We start from the raw sequence: 20414 nt of genomic DNA, 5'->3' as shown, positions 1-20414 counted from the left end.
TGGTGAGCTGCCTTCCTGAAGTGTTTCAGTCCTTGGGATGAAAAATGTGTGACATATATACATTTTTTTAAAGTTTGGATTTTAAACAAGTGGCACATGGGTGTTTTCTTTTGTAAAAGAGTTTAAAATTAACTAGCTAAGTCTTTCTGCAACCATGATTTTAAATAATGATATGTCAGAGTGTGGGTGACTGAAAGGACACCTGAGGCATAATGGAAATTTGTTTATGTTAATTTTTGTTCTGACAAGAGAGGGAAAACATTTAAGCTGTTAGCTGTCATAGAAACGTTTGGGTTCAATTCAAAGCTCACCTGACTAGGGTCAAAAACAAGTATAGTTTCTCCAGGAAAAGCAGATTATGCATAGTAGTTAACAGAATACCTCAGTCAAAGTCTAGTGTGTGAAACTTCTAGACCAGGAATGATTGCAAAGTTGAATTGGTTATTCAAAGCTGAGAAAGTTTAAACACTCAGTTGTGTATGTATTCCTGAAATAAGCTTCATAGCTCGGGACAGGAGCTGAAAATATGCAGTTAAGTCAAAGCTACAGATTTAGTTTGGAAGGAAAATTTCTCTGGATTTTGATTAATAACGCTAAAGTGATTGTGTTAGGATGGAATTTTATTTTGCTGAGTGTTTTGAAATCTTTCAAACGATATTATATTTACATAGCTCATTTTGTTTTTTTTTCTTTCTTTTGTGTAATAAAGTTCTGTTTTTGTTGATCTATCAAGACAGATTTCAAAGTCAGAAGTCACACGACACCAGGTTATAGTCCAACAGGTTTATCTGGACTACACAAGCTTTCGGAGCACAGCCCCTTCGTCAGATGCAGTGAGAGAGCAGGGCACACAGAGAATTTATAGGCAGAGAGATCAAGGGCATACACAGCAAAAGGTCATACAAATGGTGTGAGTGGAGTGTCAGATGATAAGTCTCTGCAGAACCAAGAGTGTTAGATGATGAGTAAGGTGTTTATAAAGTCAATGTCAGCGCTGTGCTGTCATGAACGGACACCGCACAACAATTACCAGACAGGAATGTTCCCTCCCAGTTGGGGAGCACTTCAGCGGTCAGGGGCATTCAGCCTCTGATCTTCGAGTAAGTGTTCTCCAAGGCAGTCTCTGAGGTACACAACAACGCAGAATCGCTGAGCAGGGACTGATAGCCAAGTTTCGTACCCATGAAGACGGCCTCAACCTCAATCTTGGGTTCGTGTTGCGCTACAGGTAATCCCACCACACCGTTCTCTCTATAAAATCTTCCTTCCTTTCCTGTTTTTGACAGCATCAGCTTGATAAATTGTTATGATCTCTCTATTTTAATTAGTTTGTACAGTTTTGAATTACTTATTACACTCGCTCTCTCTCTCTCTCTCACACACACACGCACGCACAAATCTATGGGATGAATCATTTCATCCAAGATGTTTGTTTATTTGCAGATACATTCTAATTTGTAGTCACAGTCAGTGTGGCATCTAATAAATTCCAGCTTTCGGAATAAAACCAGCTGACTCCAGGTTAGAACTCTGAGACAGTTTCTGAACAAAGCCTCACACCTACAATTCAGTGTCTGCCCTGAGATATCACATTTTGTATATTCCTTTAGTTCTGCCTGATTGTCATCATTGCACAGCACTGACATTGACTTTATAAACACTTTACACACTGTCTAACACTCTTGGTCACCTGCAGAGACTTATCACCTGACACTCCACTCACAACAGTTGTATGTTCTTTTGATCTCTCTGCCCTTGATCTCCCTCAGCCGATAAACTCTCTGTCTGTGTGCCCTGCTCTCTCACTACACCTGACGAAGGGGCTGCACACTCCGAAAGCTTGTGTGATTCCAAACGTTGGACTATAACCTGGTGTCATGTGACTTCTGACTTTGTCCATCCCAGTCCAACACCGGCACCTCCACATCAAACAGATTTCAGTCATAACATCAGCTGGGATCCTAACAGCTCACAGAGCAGTCTCTTGGACTATAAACATTTAAAACTTTCATACCTTTTAAAAAATGTCTGCTTTTCCATTCTTACTAACAAAGGTAATAACTTCACACTTCCCACATTATACTCCTTCTGCTGCCTTGTTGGCTGCTCACTTAAGTTGTCTATACCTCTACAGCCTCTTTATGTTCTCATCACAATGTACATTCAACCTAGCTTTGCACTGTCGGCAAACATGGATCCATGACTTCATCTTTCACTGATACAGACTGTAAATTGCTGAAGCACTGACATCTTTTCCTCGCAGCACTCCACGATTTACAGTCTGCCAACTGACCACTGTCTAACTTAGATCCAACTAACATCTACTCATACTCTTTGCTTCCTATTAACCAATCCTGTATCCATGCTAGCATATTAATTTCTGACTCCATGATTCCTTATTTTGCCTATTAACTTTTGTGTGGCACTTAACTGAGTGCCATTTGGAAATCCAAGTATACTACATCTGCTGGCTCTCCTTTATCAACCCTAGGGGTTACATCCTCAAAAATAGCTAATAAATTTGTCAAACCAAATTCCCTTTCATTAAAGTACATTCCCAAGCTCATCATAAACACTTCCACTTCAATCGTACTATTACACTTTTAAATGATGCTTTCTATAACAAGAAACCCAATGACGCACACAGTACTCTAATTGTGGCCTAAACAATGTATTATACCTTTTATTATTATAACCGTATATTCAGGAATGTGATAAATCTTCATTTTAAAACAGTAAGGAAAAACAGCAGGCCGGTGGCAAGCTTACAATCGGGAAGAAAGTTTAGAAGTGCTGAAAACAAATATAAAAATTGGTGGATACAAAACTTAATTTATGGTATTTTATGGTGTACACACGCCATATCTTACCTTTACCAGCCCTATGATCCTCAGAGATACTTGGCCACTTGCACACACTTGATTTTAATCATGCCACTACTTGCCAAGGCCCTAATTTCCAGAAATCCCCCCATAAAACTCTCACCAACATTAAAATCACTTCTTAAAACCCACCTATTTGACCAAGTTTTGCTCACTCCTAACATCATTTTGTGTTTTTGTTCAATAATGTTCTTGTAAAGTACCTCTGGATGTTTTGCTATAGAAATGCAAGTGGCTACTGTTGGTTTGTAATGAAGGGGACATGGGTTACAGAGTCTAGAGTGGTAGCTCAAGGTGATCTTCAAGATGAGATAAAATTGGAGTTGTTTAAAACAGACATGTACTGCCCATGAATTGAAAAAAATCAACCACATTTAATCTTAAAGCATAATCCCCAAAGAGTGCTCATTTCCATGCAGTTCTCATGGAATCTCAATCCCACAGCAAGCACTCTTTCTACTGATTGTACTGAAGAATGAGCAGCACAGGACACTACCTGGAGTTATAGGTGCATTAGGTGTTTTCAATCCAGTTGTTTCCACAATGCTTCCATCCGTGTGAACAACTATTAGGGTTGCTTTGTCGGTGGGAAGTCCTTCTCCAATCTGAAGTGTGGTTCTTCCCGACTGAGAAAAATCAAAATAAGCAACATTTGAGCAGGGAATCTCAAACTGTGAGGTTACTGAGAAAAAGTCAGAATCCTATCTCTAGCATTGCAGTAACTGGATTAAAAAAAAACCTACATACGTTAAAATTGAAAGACATTTACAAAGTCGGCAACTGAAAGTAATAGATAGACTCACAGTATGTGAGTGCTGAAAGGGGGTGTTGTGTTACTGAAACAGTAACCTTTTTGATAGCTGCTTTGTAAGTTTCAATAACATTTGACATAAACTTCACATAATATTCACATAATTCAGACCTGCAAAACATCACTCATCAAAAACACACGTCATCATCAGTTTTAGGTTTATTATCTTGCTTTCCTCTTTATGTTTGGGCAAATCTGTGTATCATTCAGCCGTTTACATCTCCTCTAGACACAGCTTTAGTTTCTGTATTTGTCCCTTTACCACACCCTCTAGTCTTGCACCAAGAAGCCTCTTGCCGTTTAAATTGTCCTACCCTCCATCCTATGACAGACTTTAACTTTGTTTCTTCTTCCCCATCTCCTACTCATTTGCTTAAAACCGATTACAGTTCCAACTAATGGGAAGGTAGCTGCAGAATATTTTAATGCACTGGACTAGTACTGCAGAGGCCACAGTCATTGGGGCAGTGGTTTGAACACTACCACACCAGCTGGTGAAGTATAAAAATCAGTGAATAAATCTGGAATTATAAAATATTGTTGTAAGTGTAGAAAGATTGTAAATTGTTATTAAAAACATCTGCTTTAAATATCTTCTTTAGGGAAGGAAATCTGTCATCCTTACTCAGTCTGACTTGTGTGAATGCAGACCCACAGCAATGTGGTTAACTTTTAACTTGCCCCTGAAATGGTGCAGTATTTCACTCAGTTATGACAAACTCTAAAATGGCTAAAATGAATGAAACTGGATGGGCCACCCCGCACTGCATCAGAAATCACAGCAAGAAACATACCCTTGTCTAATCCTGCAAAGCCCTCCTTACTTCTGGAAGCCTGTGCGAAATTTGAGAAAACAATGCCATAGACTAGTCAAACAACAGCTTGATGTAGTCATACTCATGGAATCATACCTTACAATGTCCCAGACACCACCATCACCATCCCTGGGTGAGTGTTAATCTAACAGCAGTACAGACCCAATAGAACAGGGCAAAGTGGACATACAGTCAGGAGGGAGTTGCTGTTGGAATGCCTTATTATTGGCACCAGACCCCAAAGTTTCATACATCAGGGCAGGTATGGAGAAGCAATCTTCCTGGTGTTTAGCACCTAACACACTACCCTTTCAGTTGATGAATCAGAATTCTTCCAATTTTCATCAAAAAGTGGAAGAACCACAAAAAGTGCCAGGCACACAGAATGTACTCCGGGTGGGGAACTTAAATGTGCATCACCAAGATTAGCTCGAAATAGATGTTAGTACATTGGCTTGGGTTCTCAAGGACATAGCTATTAAGTAGCTCTGTAGCAGGTGCTGAGGGAAGTTACAACAGGGAGAAAACAATAACTCATTCTCGCCAATTTATCTGCAGCAGATGCACGTGCCCATGACTGTATCAGAAGCAGTGGCTACTGCAGAGTCAATGTTGAGAAAAAAAGTATTTTCTTCACAGGACCAGGGCCTTGGTGAGATAACACAAGTGTGCCATTTTGGTCTCTTTATCTAAGGAACAATGATCTTGCTATAGAGGAAGTGCAGCAAAGGTTTACCAGACTGATTTCTGGGATGCCAGGATTGACATGTGAGGAGAGGTTGAATCGGTTAGGATTGTATTCGCGAGAGTGCAGACGATTGAGGGAGGAATCACATAGAAATCAATAAAATTCTAACAGGACTAGATAGGGTGGATGCAGGAGGGAGGTTCCTGATAGCGAGAAAGTCCAGAACTGAGGTCACGGTCTAAGGATGTGGGGTAAACCAGTTGGGACTGAGAGGAGAAATTTCTTCACATACACAGTGATGAGCTTGTAGTATTTGTGACCATAGAAAGCAGTCAAGGCCAAAACATTGTATGATTTCAGGAAGGCATTGAATATATCACCTGGGGCTAAAAGAATATGGGAGAAAAGCAGGAACAGGCTATTGAGTTGGATAATCAACTTTGATCATGTTCAATGTCACAGCAGTCCCAAAGGGCCGAATGGCCTACTTATGCTCCTATTTTCTTTGTTTCAATGTTTCACGCAGAGAATACCCTCCATTCAGTTGTATGGCACTACCAAAGTGCTAAACAGGATAAATTTCAAACAGAGTATCAAAACTAAACATCCACAAGTAGCTGAGAGCCATTAGCAGTACCAAAATTGTATTCAAACACAATCTGCAACTCAGGTTTTGGAGTAGATCTGTAGCTCGGGTTGTGGGTGTTGAGGTTGGTTGGCTCGCTGAGCTGGTTTGTTGTTCCGCAGGCGTTTTGTTACCATGCTTGGTAACATCCTCAGTGCAGCCTCTGATGAAGTGTCGGTGTGTTTTCCCACCTGGTTTTTAAACTCTGGGGTCTGTTGCGATGGATTGCCTCACTTCCGGGTTTCCTCTGTAGTGGAATGTATATGGGGTCGAGTTCAATGTGTTTATTAATAGCATGTTTCGTGGAGTGCTATGCTTCCAGGAATTCTCGTGCATGTCTCTGCCTAGTCTGTCCCAGGATCTTGGTGTTGTCCCAGCCGAAGTCGTGGTTCTCCTTGTCCATGTGGATTGAGATGAGTGAGTATTGGTCGTGTCTTTTTGTAGCCAGTTGGTGTTCATGTACTCTTGTTGTTAGTTTCCTTCCTGTTTGTCCGATGTAGTGTTTCTCGCAGTCTCTGCAGGGGATCTTGTAGATGACATTGGTCCTGTCCATGGTGGGGAGTGGGTCTTTAGTTCGGGTGAGCACTTGTTGTAGGGTTGATGTGCGCTTGTGTGCCACTCTGATGCCCAGCGGTCGTAGAAGTCTTGTGGTGAGTTCTGACATGTTCCTGATGTAGGGTAGTGTGATGAGTGTGTCGGGGCCTGTAGAATCTTTCTGATGCTCTTCCTGTAGGCATCTCCTGACCCAGTTCTTTGGATATCCATTATCCTTGAACACTTGGAAGAGGTATTCCTCCTCCTCTTGGCTTAGTTCCGTGTTGCTGCAGTGTGTTGTTGCCCTTTTAAATAGTGTTTGCACGCAGCTTCGTTTGCGTGTGCTGGGATGGTTACTATTGAAGTTCAATACCTGGTCTGTGTTTGTGGCTTTTCAGTGTACTTTTGTTTACAGTTCCCCATTTGTCTTGCACTCTACCATGACGTCCAGGAACGGGAGTTGTTTGTTCTTCTCCTCCTCTCTGGTGAATTTTATTTCGGTGAGGGTGTTGTTTATGAGTTTGTGTGTCTCTTCTAATTTGGTCTGTTTAATGATGACAAAGGTGTCGTCTACGTAGCGTATCCATAGTTTAGGTTGGATTTGCGGAAGGGCAGTCCTTTCCAGTCTTTGCATCACAAGAGTACACGAACACCAACTGGCTACAAAAAGACACGACCAATACTCACTCATCTCAATCCACATGGACAAGGAGAACCACGACTTCGGCTGGGACAACACCAAGATCCTGGGACAGGCTAGGCAGAGACAAGCATGAGAATTCCTGGAAACATGGCACTCCACGAAGCATGCTATTAATAAACACATTGAACTCGACCCCATATACATTCCACTACGGAGGAAACCCGGAAGTGAGGCAATCCATCGCAACAGACCCCAGAGTTTAAAAACCAGGTGGGATAACACACCGATGCTTCATCAGAGGCTGCACTGAGGATGTTACCAAGCATGGTAACAAAACGCCTGCGGAACAATAAACCAGCTCAGCGAGCCAACCAACCTCAACAATCTGCAACCTCATGGCTTGCCATTACCATTATCATCAAGCCATAAATCAACTCTAGTTTAATAAATAATACAGGAGGGTATTCGGCACTAGATATTCCTAAATGTGAAAGGTTAACCTGCTGAAACATGCCAAGCAATGCAAGTATCAATGGAATGCCTGGATGTCACAAGGAACAGATCACATCTGAGCTCTGAAGTCCTGCCACATTTAGCTGTGAATGCTGGTGGACTATTAAACCAAATATACATATTCTCAACGATGGGGAACCAATTAATGCAAAATACAAGGGTGAAACGTGCATTTCCATGGGATACAGAGGAATGTGGCAATTTGGATCCAAAATTAGCTCAGTGACAGTAAACAAAGGATAACGGTCAAGGAAAGATAGTAGGTACTGCCGATGCTGGAGAATCTGAGATAACAAGGTGTAGGGCTGGATGAACACAGCAGGCCAAGCAGCATCAGAGGAGCAGGAAAGCTGACGTTTCGGGTCTGGACCCTTCTTCAGAAATGGTCAATGGATGTTTTTGCAAATGCAAGGAGTTTTACAGTGGTACTCCATAGGGCTCAGATTGTGTCCCTTGCTGTTTGTGCTATATATTCATGCTGAGACTTACATATGGGAGGAATAGTTGGGAAATTTGCAGACAACACAAAAATTGGCCTTCATAATGAAGTGGATGGCTGTTGACGGCAGAACGATATTAATGGTTTGGTTGAATGTGTGGCAAACTGACAATGGAATTCAATCGGGATAAGTGAAATGTTATACATTTAGGGAAGGCAAACAAAGCAAGAGGGAGGATTTTGAGAGGACTTTAGGAAGTGACAGACCTTGGGCTGCATGTCCACAGGTCCTTGAAGGTGGCAGCACCGAGGTAGTGACGGTGGTGAAGGCTACATATGGGATGCTTTCCTTCATTAGATGAGGTACTGAATACAACAGCAGGGATCTAATGCTGGAACTATACAAGAAACTGGACAGGCTACAGCTGGAGTGATGCATACAGGGCTGATCAGCACATTGTAGGAAGGACATAATTCCTCTAGAGGGTCTACAAAGGAGATTTAGAAGAAACTAGCCAGGGTTTGAAAACTACAGCTGAGCAAAGCCTGGAAGGATGTTTGCGTTAAAAAGGAGGCTGAGGGGTGACTTAATCGAGGTGTACAAAACAACAAGGGGCTTTGATAGAGAGAACAGGGAAGACCTGTTTCCCCTAAACGGTAATGTCAGTTACCAACGGCCAAAAATTTAAAGGAGATTGGTAGAAGGATTAGAGGGGACACAAGAAAAATGGTTTTCACCCAGAGGGTGGTGAATGTCTGAAAATCACTGCCCTGTTTGGTCGTTGAGATGGAAACCTCAACTCATTTACAAGAAATCTAGGTCTGTACATGAAGCGCTGTAACCTCCAAGGCTTTGGATCAGTGCTAGTAAGTGAAATTAGAATGGGCAGCTAGTTTATTCAGCCAGTTCAGACATGATAGGCTGGATAGCCTGTGCTGTAACTTTTCTTTGGTTGTACGGTCTTCAGCCAGAAGTGCAGACTGGATGATTCATCTCAGCCACCACTGGAAGCCCCCATTATCACAGATATCATTGTTCAACTTCATTCATTCCACATGAATCAAGAAATGGTTGAAGGCAGTGGATACTACAAAATGCTACAAGTTCCAAGAATATTCCAATCATAGTTTTGGAGATCGAGGCTCCCAAACTAGCCATTCTCCTAGCCAAGATGTTCCAGCACATCTAGAACATTAGCGTCTATCTGGCAATGTGAAAGGTTGCCCACGTATGTTCTGTGAAAGTGTTGTACAAATGTTACCTGGTCAAATACTGCCCTATCAGTCTAATCTCAATCAGGACATGAAGGGGTCACTGACATAATCAAGCAGCACTTGCTCAGCAATAACCTGCTCACTGATACTCAGTTTTGGTTTGCAAAAGTCACTCAGTTCCTGACTACATTACAGCCTTGTCCCAAGAGGAAAAGAGCTGAATTCCAGAGTTAAGGTGCAAGTGACAGGTATTGACATCAAAGTAGTATTTGACTGAGTATGGCATCAAGGTGCCCTAGCAAAATAGGAGGCAATGGAAATCAGGGGAAAACTCTCCACTGCTTGGAGTCATATGTAGCATAAAAGAAGATAATTATGGTTGTTGCAAGAGTTCCTCAGGATAGTGCCATCAGGTGCTTCATTAATGACTTTCTTCCATTATCAGGTCAGAAGTGGGAACGTTCACCGATGATTGCTCCATGTTCAGCATTATTCAAGACTGTTCTGACACAAAAGCTGCCCACATCCAGGTGCAAGACCAGGACAACACCTAGCCTTGTGCTGCTAAGTTGCAAGTAACATGAGGGTCGCGTGATGGCCAGGCAATGATTATCTTTAACAAGAGAGGATTAAACCATTTCCCTTGAATTCAATGGTATGTCCAATGCTAAATCCTCTACCATAAACATCCTGGGAGTTACCACTAATCAAGTACTAAACTGGAAAAGTCATATTGTGGCAAACACTGGGCAGATGGAATATAAGTTATGAACTTTGGCAGGAAGAATAGAAGAGAAATGACCCCAAGTTTCCAGTTGCATGTCACTTCAACACACCAATGTATTCTTTGAGCAATACGTCTGTCTCAAGCCTACTGCAATGCTCCATTGAGGCTCTGCAGAAGCTGGAAGAATAGCATTCATCTTCCACTTGGGACTCTGCAGCTTTCAGGACCTAGTATCACATTTAAGAATTTTATGCCCGAAGACCTCCTTTTTATGTCCTTTATCCACCCTCACACCCAAGATCCGCTCAGGGCATCGGCTGCTTTCAGCACAGCCAACCCATTTTCACCTATTTACGGTCCCCCATTATCAGCTTTTCTTTCTATCCGGCATACTATAATCCATCCCTTTGTCTGCTACCTGTCTTTCTCTCTCTTTCTGGGCTCCATCACCACCTATCCGCTCACTCATATTCCCCCCACCTATGTCTTCAGCATATATACCACCTTTTCCTAGCTACTATCATTTCAGAAGAAGGTTCACTGGACTCAAAACTTTAACTTTGCTTTCTCTCCACAAATGCTGTCAGACTTATTGAATTTCTCATAATTTCTTTTTATGTTCAAGGTTCTTAGGGGATCTTGTCAGAGTAGATGTAGAAAGGTTGTCTCCCCTTGCGGGAGAGTCTAGGTCCAGTCGGCATAATCTGAGAATAAGGGGTTGCCCATATAAGACAGAAAGGAGGAAAAATATTTTCTTTAGAGGGTAGTGAATCTGTATAATTCTCTACCACAAATAGCCATAGAGGCTGGATCATTAAGTATATTCAAAGCTGATATAGACAGATTTATAATCAGTAAGTTAATCATGGATTATAGGGAAAAGGCAGGAAAATGAAGTTGAGGATTATCAAAGCAGCCGTAACCTCATTGAATGGCAGAGCAGATTCAGTGGTCTTAATAGCCTATTTATGCTCCTATCTCTTATGGTCTTATGAACCTCAGCCAAAATGATGTTTAGGTTTCAGCCCATTTGTAACTTCTACGTAAATTTTTAAAATGTTTTTCTATGAAGCCTCTAGGATATAATCTCTAATACTAACATCTAATGCTCTGTTGAATGTCAAGAAAAGCTAGAAACGTGGAAGTCCTGAGCCTAAGGGGATGCTAATGTGAATATTTATGTTTTACAGCATATCCTCAGTCAAAGTCTGGGTTATAAATCTGGACATTAAGACTTTTAATGAAAATTGCATTTCACTGTAGTGGAATAATTGATGCCTGACAATGAAATATTCAGCATCAGTATCAGGATCTCCCAGGCTGGAACAAAGTTCCCTGTACCTTTCCCAAGGGACTCTTGACTGCACCTGGGACAATTCTTCCTAGTCTCATATCAAACATCCCTTTTTGCCTCTTGGCTATTTCTGAGAAAAGAGATTTTCAACCATCTGCCATAGAATTTTGCAGCAGAAAGAGAGGTCATTCATTCCTCCATCCAAACTGTATACCTTTGGAATTTTTTTATTTTTCAAATATTTATCCAAATACCTATTCAAAAAATTACCTGCAATTTGCTTTTCTCCATTTTTGTTTGGACATTCCATATAGCAACATACTTTTATATTTTAAAATATGTTTCAACTTTTGTTCTTTTTGTGATGAATTATATTGTTGTCACTTATTTATTTCTTCACTAGCTATTTATTCTCACAATGCCATTATCATTGATATTTATTGCCCATCCTTAGCTGCTCTGAGCAGGTGATGTTTCAAAATTCTTCCCTTCAGCTACTTATCCAATTCTCTTCAAAAGAGTATTCTTGAATTTTCGTCCATTGTGTTCTCGGGCAGTACACTCTGAGTCTTAACAACTCAGTGTGTATCAAAAGAAATTCTCCCTTTTGGTCCTTTTGTGAATTATTTTAAATCTGTGACATCTGATTAGTGACCCTCATCAACCATGTCAAACTCCTCCTATTTTGAACACTTCTTTCAAATCACCCCTCAACTTACTCACTTCTCCTGTCCCTCCAAATACATTTATATTATTGTATTCTGAAATAATGAAGAATGTAAAGTCTACACCAGAGCATAATTGCTCTGTAATTTGGTAAACATAGTAGCCAATTTGTGTACAGCCCTATCTCATAAACACTGATGAGATAAATAACCTGTTAACCTGTTTTGTTGATGCTGTTCAAGGTAACTGGAAAATGCCCCGGCTATGGTCCAGACTGTCAAGATTAAGATACGGGGATACAAATCACTTCACAGAGGTAGAAAAACATTGGGGTTGATATAACATTCTGTCAAAGACAGTGGAGAAGTAGTCACCTGAACCAAATGAGAATAATGTGGATGGGAAGAAGAGATGAGCGGATGAAAATTAAATCTGGGAATTAGCTATAAAGCAGGCAGCAAGACAGGAACAGGAACTTTTTAGTCACATCAAGGAGAAGGGGACAGAGATCAGAACAGTATATAAAGAAACTATAAGTGAACAAATCAATTGTTTAAATAGAGAGAAACCTTCCATTTATCTAATACCTTGAACAACCTCATGTCATCCAAAACAATTTTGCAGCCAGTCAAGAATTGCAATAACATAGCAAACCTGATTTCTTAAACAGGAATGAGATAATGATCAAATATTCTGTTTTTAATGAAGTTAGTAAAGGAATGAATATTAACCATGATATCATGTAGATCTCCTCTGCTCTCCTTCAAATAGTGCCACAGATTCTTTTACATCCATTGAGAGCGTAGATGATACTTCAGTTCAAACAATCAAAAAGACCCTGCTTTGAAATGTGCAGCACTCACTCAATACTGCCCCTCTGACATTACAGCACTCTTTCAATACTGCTCATGAGTCCAGTGTTCCCTCAGTACTGCCTCTCCAAGTCTTGCGTTCCCACAGTACTACCCGAGTCCAATGTTCCTACAGTACTACCCCTCTGATAGTGAGATAGCAGGAACTGCAGATGCTGGAGTCAGAGATTGCACAGTGTGGAGCTGAAGGAACACAGCAGTCAGGCGGCATCAGAGGAACAGGGAAGTTGACATTTCGGGTCAGGACCCTTCTGACCTGCTGTGTTCCTCCAGTTCCACACTTTGTTACCCCTCTGATAGTTCAGTGTTTCCTCGGTATCAGTCCTCAGAGTCTTGCATACTACTCGTGATGGTGCAGGACTCTCCACAAACTACATTTTTTTAAAAATTTACTCGTGGGACATAGATGTCACTGGCTGGCGAAACTGAAAGTGTCAGTCTGGATTTTGGATTATGTCTCTTGAGTAAGACTTGAACCCAGAGCCTGCTGTGTCAGAAGTAACAGTGCTATCTCCTGAACCATGGCCAGCAGTGACAGAAATCAAACTGTCAGAAATAGAATCACTGTGACATATACCATACCAATACAAAATAGATTTAAATTGATTTAAAAAAAGGGATATGCAAGACACAAAAACAGAAATTTCCACAGAAATTTAGCAGATCTGGCAGCATCTGTGGGGAGAAAAGAGTTAATGTTTCGGGTTGGGTGACTCTTCATCAGAACTGATAGCAGCTCGGAAAAAGTGGTATTTCTGCTGAAGAAGGGGGCGAGGGGAGTGAAGAGCTGAATGGATAGGTGGAAACAGAGCCCTGAGATAGACAGACAGAGAGAGAGAGAGAGAGAGGAGAGAAATGAAAGGGGTAGGCAGACAAGAGATTGTTGATTGGATGACAGGACAGAAGAGAATCTGAATAAGTGATAATTACGGTTTAGTAGAAAAGAATGCTGAAAGCAATCCATGTCATGTGATAATAGAATGAAGAGTGGGTGAGAATGGGTCAGCAATGCTGAAAGCAAACCATATCATGAGAGGGCCAGCATTTGGGGTGGGTAAAAAAAATGGAAGGACATAATCAGGCTCAAAAGTTATTGAACTCAATGTTGATTCCTAAAGGCTGCAACATCCCCAAGCAAAAGATAAGATGCTGAGCCTCACTGAAGCACTGCAGCAGGCCTGAGATAGAAATGTTGGCATGGAAACATGGTGGTGTGTTGAGGTGACAGGCAACTGGAAGCCCGGGGTCATTTTTACAGACAGAACAAAGTTGTTCCTCAAAGAGGTCACCCAGTCTGCATTTCCCAATGTAGAGGAGACCACATTGTGATCAGCGAATACAGTAGACTGGATTGAATGAGCTCTGGGTAAATTGCTGCTTCACCTGGAAGGTATGGCTAAGGCCTTGGATAATAAGGAGGAGGTGGTAAACAGATAGGTGTTACATCTTCTTTGATTGCTTTTTAAGGTATTGTGGGGTTGTGGAGAGATGTTGGGAGTGGAGCAAGCATGGACCCTGGGGAATGGTCCTTGCGGAATGCTGGCAAGAAGGGGAAGGAAATATATGACTGGTCATGCCATCCTGCTGGAGGTAATGGAAATGGCGGCTTATGACTCTCAGGGGATCCTCATAGCTTATGGAATATGTAAGATACATTTGAATAAATGAAATCACTTACCAGCACATGCTCTGATATGGAGGCATTCGCAACAGACGTTGTAAAAACATTGTCCGCAGGTCCAGACATATTGCCCACAGTCACTGTCGTCACTTCTGGAACCCAGAAACCAGCAGAAAATAAATTATTAACTGTGTTCCCCACCATTTAAAACAATAAGCGTAATTCTTCCATGTGTCAGTAATCGTCAGACATTCCAAATTGTTGCTCCACCAAATATCCCATCCCTAAGGGTTTGAAATGTTAGAAAATGTTTTGTTTCTTGCTGTGTTGTCATGTCAGTTTCAACGGGAATATTTACATATTCCCAGGAGCTGCACAAACCTGCCCACTTCCCCAGAATATTGCCACATTCAGGACGCCCCAACTCCAGTATTATTGGGACTTCCCAAACTATCTTATTACCTCAGAATACCAAACACACTCTAGAGAGAAGACTAACTCATTCCCAGGTATACTGGGAGTTTCCCACAACTAGGTTCTTTCCCACTTCCCATCCCAGGAATATACACATATTGAACAGGCTTTCTCCCCACTCTTGGGAGAATAGCACATTCCCAGGACTCCTTGGGAAGCTTAACATAGAAACATAGAACATAAGAGCAGAAGTAGGCTGTACAGCCCATCAAAACTGATTCAATAGGATCACAGCTGATCATTTAACACAGCAACTCTATTCCTTCTTTCTGTTCATAACCTTTGATTCCTTTAGCCTTAAGAACAATATTTAACTTGTTCTTGCAAACATTTAATGTTTTGGCCTCAACTGTTTCCTGCACCAAAGAGTTCCACAGCCTAACCACTCTCTAGGTGAAGAAATGTCTCATCTCAGATCTAAATGGCCTACCCGTAACCTTAGACTATGAACCCTTGTTCTGGACTTCTGATCATCAGAAACATCCTTCCTGCAATTACCTTGTCTAGTCCGGATAGAATTTTACAGGTTTCTACAAGTTTGCCCCTCATTCTTCTCAACTCCAGTGAATACAGTCCTATCCGATCCAGTTTCTCTTCATGTGTCAGTCTTGTCATCTCAGGAATCCGTCTGGTAAACCTTCAGTCCACTCCCTCCATAGCCAGATAAGGAGGCCAAAACTGCACCCAATACTCCAGACGTGGTCTCACCAAAGTTCTGTACAATTGCAGTAAGACATCCCTGCTCCTGTACTCAAATCCTCTCACCATAAAGGCCATTATACAATTTGCCTTCTTCACCGGCTTACATTCAATGACTGGTGTACAAGGACACTCAGGCCTGGTTGCATCTCCCCTCTTTCCTAATCTGTAGTTGTATTAGTGCTCAAGTTATGCAAGAAACGTACAGGCTATCTTCCCCAAGCATCAACTAAACAGAGTAACAACCTGCCCTACATTCCAGCGCTTAGCCACTTCTAGGCCTAGAATTGTTGAGTAATCCCCAGTACGTGGGTGCATTAAAACAAAATGCACATGAAATGTTGCATTCTCTGTAGTATTTCCAACCATTTGTGAAATATGAATGCTGGAGATTATTTGTGATCAAAGGTGGGTGCAGGATTGAGAACAGATGTAAATTTTTACCTTAGGATTCAGTGAAGATGATCGCTAACCATAATCCATTTTTCATTACATTTTTGTAATGTTGGGTATCATGAATAAGACACACATTTATTGGTCATCCCAACTGCTCTCGAGATGTGAGTGAACTGTATTCTTTGAACTACTGCAGGCCATATGATGCAACTACATCCAGAGCTGTTAGGGAGTTCCAGGATTTTGCCCCACTGACAGAGAAGGAGTGTTGATATAGGATGATGTATGGTTTGGAGACAAACTTGCACTTTCTGGTGTTCCCATGCATCTGCTACCCTATACTGCTGAACAAGTGCCATTTGATTACAGATGCAATGTACCTTCCATTAGTTTGCTGATGACTCAGAGTAGACTAATAATAGTAACTAATCAAGAATGGATTTCATATAACCATAGAATCCCTACAATGAGGAAGGAGGTCATTCGGCCTATTGAGTTCACACCGACCCTCTGAAGAGCATCCCACCGAGACCCAGCATTCCACCCTATCCACATTACCCCATACCATGGCTAATCCACCTAACCAACACAACCCTAGACACTACAGGGCAATTTAGCACGGTCAATTCACGTAACCTGCACATCTTTGTACTGCAGGAGGAAACCGGTGTACCCAGGAGGAAACCCATGGAGACATGGGGAGAACATGCAAACTCCATACAGATAGTCACCCAAGGCTGGAATTGAACCGGGTGCTGTGAGGCAGCTGTCCGAACCATTGAACCACCATTGTCACCCTGCTTTTTTACATAGCTACATTTGTCCTGCCTTTTTTACCCATGTACAATTTTCTTATTTTTGAGTAGATGCCAATGTTGTGGATGTGCTAAATAGCTTGGCTCGGCACATGGTTTGTGTTGGAGCCAGGATATTGTCACAATCTGTAGGTTTTGCTGTGCCTTGTCTATTCAGCTATTTCTGAATCAAACTGGCTGGCATCTGTGATGATGGGAAACTAAGCAATAAATGGAGATAGATCGTCATTCAGCACTTCTTCCTGAAAATGGTTGCAAACACTTGACAATTTTTTTTGCAGTCATGCTGTGTTCTAACATCTCTGAAGGGTTCACCCTGCTGGTATGATCAGACATACCAAGGAAAGGTGATGAAGGATGCTGGGGCATTGGCTATTGACAATTCTGTGATAGTAACTACATCAAAGCTGTTATATGACTAATCCATGGGACAGACCTCCCAGCTTTGGCACAAATCCTGAAACGTTAGCCAGGACTGTGTATGGTTGCAATTGCAATGAGTTTGACACAACTAAATGGCTGGCTCAATCACCTCAGTTGGCAGTGAAAAGTCAAGCAGGTTCATTGTGTCACATATAAGTTCTGATCAGGCAAGAACAATAGCTATCCTTTCACAATGGACATTATTGACCCAAAGAAATTCAAATTAAATTTGGCATGTCCATAAGGTCCCTCACCAACTTCTGATGCATCATTGAAAGCATACTGTCTGGGTTCATAACGGCCTGGTATGGCAACTGCTCTGCCCAGGACCATAAGAAACTACAGAAGGATGTGCGCACAGCCCAGACCATCACAGAAGCCAACTTTCCCTCAATAAACTCTATATAAACGGCTCGCTGCCGCAAAAAGGCAGCCAACATCGTTAAAGACCCATCGCACCCTGGTAATGATCTCCTACAACCTCTTCCATCAGACAGAAAATTCAGAAACCTGAACACATGCACAAGTAGGTTCAGGAACAGCTTCTTTCTGGCTGTTATCAGACTGTTAAAAGGACACTAGCTTCAAATAATGTAACCTGCAATGTAACTTGTATGTCTCTCAATCTTTTTGATCCATACATCCTTTGCTTGCTGCAATCTGCCTGTACCGCTTGTAAACAAAGCTTTTCACTGTATTTCTGTACGTGAGAATAATCAATTCAATCTAATCCAACATGAAAACAATTTGAAAGCCCTAACATTTGGGATACCTTTCTGTCATGAGGAGTCACCAAACACATAACTTCTCAGATTCAGAAAAATAGATTGATTACATAATGGTAAAATACAGTTAAAACATTCCTGCCAATTCTATTCAACCAGTCAAAACTCCATGTGAATGGTCAGTGACTCCATTTTGTCAGAGTGAAGCCAGACTAGGTGTTCAAACTGCTGTTGGTCTGAACAAATTTCAGTGATTCCTTGGCCCAGCGTTTGGTGTCCTCAACAGCCAGGGAGTTCATTTTGCGCAGTGCCAATCTTAGAAGCTGATCAGAGTTGGATCTGGCTAAATGTTGAAACAAAGAAACATAAATTCCTAGAGAAAATCAGTAGGTCTCGGAGCATCTGTGGTGAGAAACAGTTAACATTTCAAGTTCTGGACTCAAAATGTTTTTTGTTTTATTTTACCAGTTAAATGTTAGTTGGGTGATCACATTGGAATACTAAATTGGGAAAAATTGAATTTAGCCAATTTTGTAAAAAAATTGGAGGTCAGGAGTGAAGAAAACACTTTGAACCAGAAAAATAAAGCAACTTCCATCTGTTGAGAGTTTTGGGAATTGTGGGAGGTAGTGAATTATGAACATCAGGTAGCTCTAAAGCATTTTGCTACCAATACAATCAGCTAAGTGTGTGTGTCGTGGTCCCACAGAAAGAGGATAATGGTAGCTCAAGGCAAGAACCTGCATGAAGTCTTTTAACACAGGGAGGCTATCAACCCAGACCCCAAACTCCCTGCCCACCTCAATCTACAGATCCTGATATAATCTCTCTCTCACATCCTCCCTGTACCCTCTACAAATTTACAAATTAGAAGTAGGAGGCCCCTTGAGACTGTAGCCCCAATCAATAACTTCATAATCATTCTGTTTGTTTCAAGTTTCACATTCTCCACTACCCTTGATAATCTGTGCCTCACATCATCCCCCACCCTAACTCTCACCCACACCCAAAATCACTGCCAGGACCCACCGTTCAAATCTGCCCATCAACCCCTTACTCTCTCTCGTCCAATTTACACACACACCCACCTTTCTCCCCTTCCAAAATCCACCCCACATCTTGCCTCCCCAACCACTTTCTCCATATCTCCCATCCTGCTGCCAATGATCTATTTTCGTTGAACCAGGTGATTCCACCACCTTTAAACAAGCTATTGGTCGGCGGCTAAAATAATTCCGTTTGGATCGAGCCGACAGCTGTAAGCCGAACACCTTCGGGCCTGCTCGGCTCCTCTCGGATTTTGATGTCGCCTCCCGATCCTAAACGGCCGGGTGCTTGCCGCTGCAGCATCATTTAATTTTATTTATTGTTTCAACAACTGCAGGGCCCGCCCGGTTCCTTTAATTCTCTTCATATCCAGTCCCTTCTCCCCTCCCCCTCCCTAGCACTTGCCTGCGAAGCCGCCCTCGTCCGTACTCGGCAGCTGCTCGGCGATGTCGATCTGTTCTTCTCCCATCACCGAAACCGCCGTCACTTCAGGCGACTCCATGCCGATTCTCTTCGCCTCCATCGCCCTTCCGCCGAGCGGCGACCGGCGACTGCCGAACCCTCCCGTCAGCCCGAGTGAGGCCGAACCGTCCCGCCGGCCCGCGTCGCCGAGTGAGGCCGAACCGTCCCGCCGGCCCGCGTCGCCGAGTGAGGCCGGCCCGAATCGCCCGAGTGAGGCCGAACCGTCCCGCCGGCCCGAATCGCCCGAATGTGGCCGAACCTTACCGCCGGCCCGAGTCGCCCGAATGTGACCGAACTGCCCCGCCGGCCCGAGTCGCCCGAATGTGACCGAACTGCCCCGCCGGCCCGACTCGCCCGATTGTGGCCGAACCCTTCCGTCGACCCCAGTCTTCCGGGTGAGGCCGAACCTGACCCGAGTGATTCCGGTCTTTACCGAACCCGCTTGCGAGGGGGCGTGGCTCTCGACGACCAAAACTTTAACGTAATTTGTATTCAGCCTAAACTTTATTTGGCATCTTTAAACGCGTTCAGATTTTATTCAAAATAATTCAGCAAGGAGAATTTTACAAATTGCATTAAAAACAAACAAACAGAACCTGAGTCCGCTTTAAACAAAATAAATTACTGCAAATACTAGGAGTCTGAAATAAAACAGAAAATGCTGGTCGGCAGCACCTGTGAAAAGAAAACCACAAAGCTGATCTTCTGTACAGACCATACAATAGTGTAAATAAATTGCAAAGTAAAATTGTGCGTTCACGTCTTCAAAAAATTAATCCAAAATGTGTCAGCTATTACGCGGTTTGCAACACACATCAGAATCACAAAATTAAACGTAGGACTTGAATGTAGACCCTTTTAAAATAAAACAAAGGCTTATTTTTCTGACATTGTTGAATGAGTGCTACCCTGTTGGAGGTGCTATGTTAAGGATGACACTAAACTGACAATCCAGTTGTATGGTTGTCAAAGATTACATGGTGCTATTTTGAAGAAGCAGTTATGGGCCAGACCAACCCCCTCAAGAC

General features: G+C 42.3%; 1 protein-coding gene across 1 annotated transcript in view; it reads right to left on the bottom strand.

Annotated features, from left to right (window-relative positions):
- deaf1 (DEAF1 transcription factor) overlaps positions 1 to 19767 on the bottom strand; it is a 61061-nt gene extending 41294 nt beyond the window's left edge. Inside the window, exons 1-3 of the mRNA XM_020528748.2 lie at positions 19330 to 19767; positions 14403 to 14497; positions 3379 to 3508 (exon numbers count right to left, since the gene is read on the bottom strand). Coding sequence (XP_020384337.1) covers positions 3379 to 3508; positions 14403 to 14497; positions 19330 to 19447 — 343 coding nt within the window. The 5' untranslated portion in view covers positions 19448 to 19767. The remainder of the gene's footprint in view (positions 1 to 3378; positions 3509 to 14402; positions 14498 to 19329) is intronic.
- Between the last annotated feature and the right edge of the window lie 647 nt (positions 19768 to 20414).

Source organism: Rhincodon typus, chromosome 17, assembly GCF_021869965.1.
Source record: "Rhincodon typus isolate 14 chromosome 17, sRhiTyp1.1, whole genome shotgun sequence".
Classification (NCBI taxonomy): Eukaryota; Metazoa; Chordata; class Chondrichthyes; order Orectolobiformes; family Rhincodontidae; genus Rhincodon; species Rhincodon typus.
The sequence above is the reverse complement of the archived record's forward strand: the minus strand, read 5'-3'. Positions and strand labels throughout refer to the sequence as shown.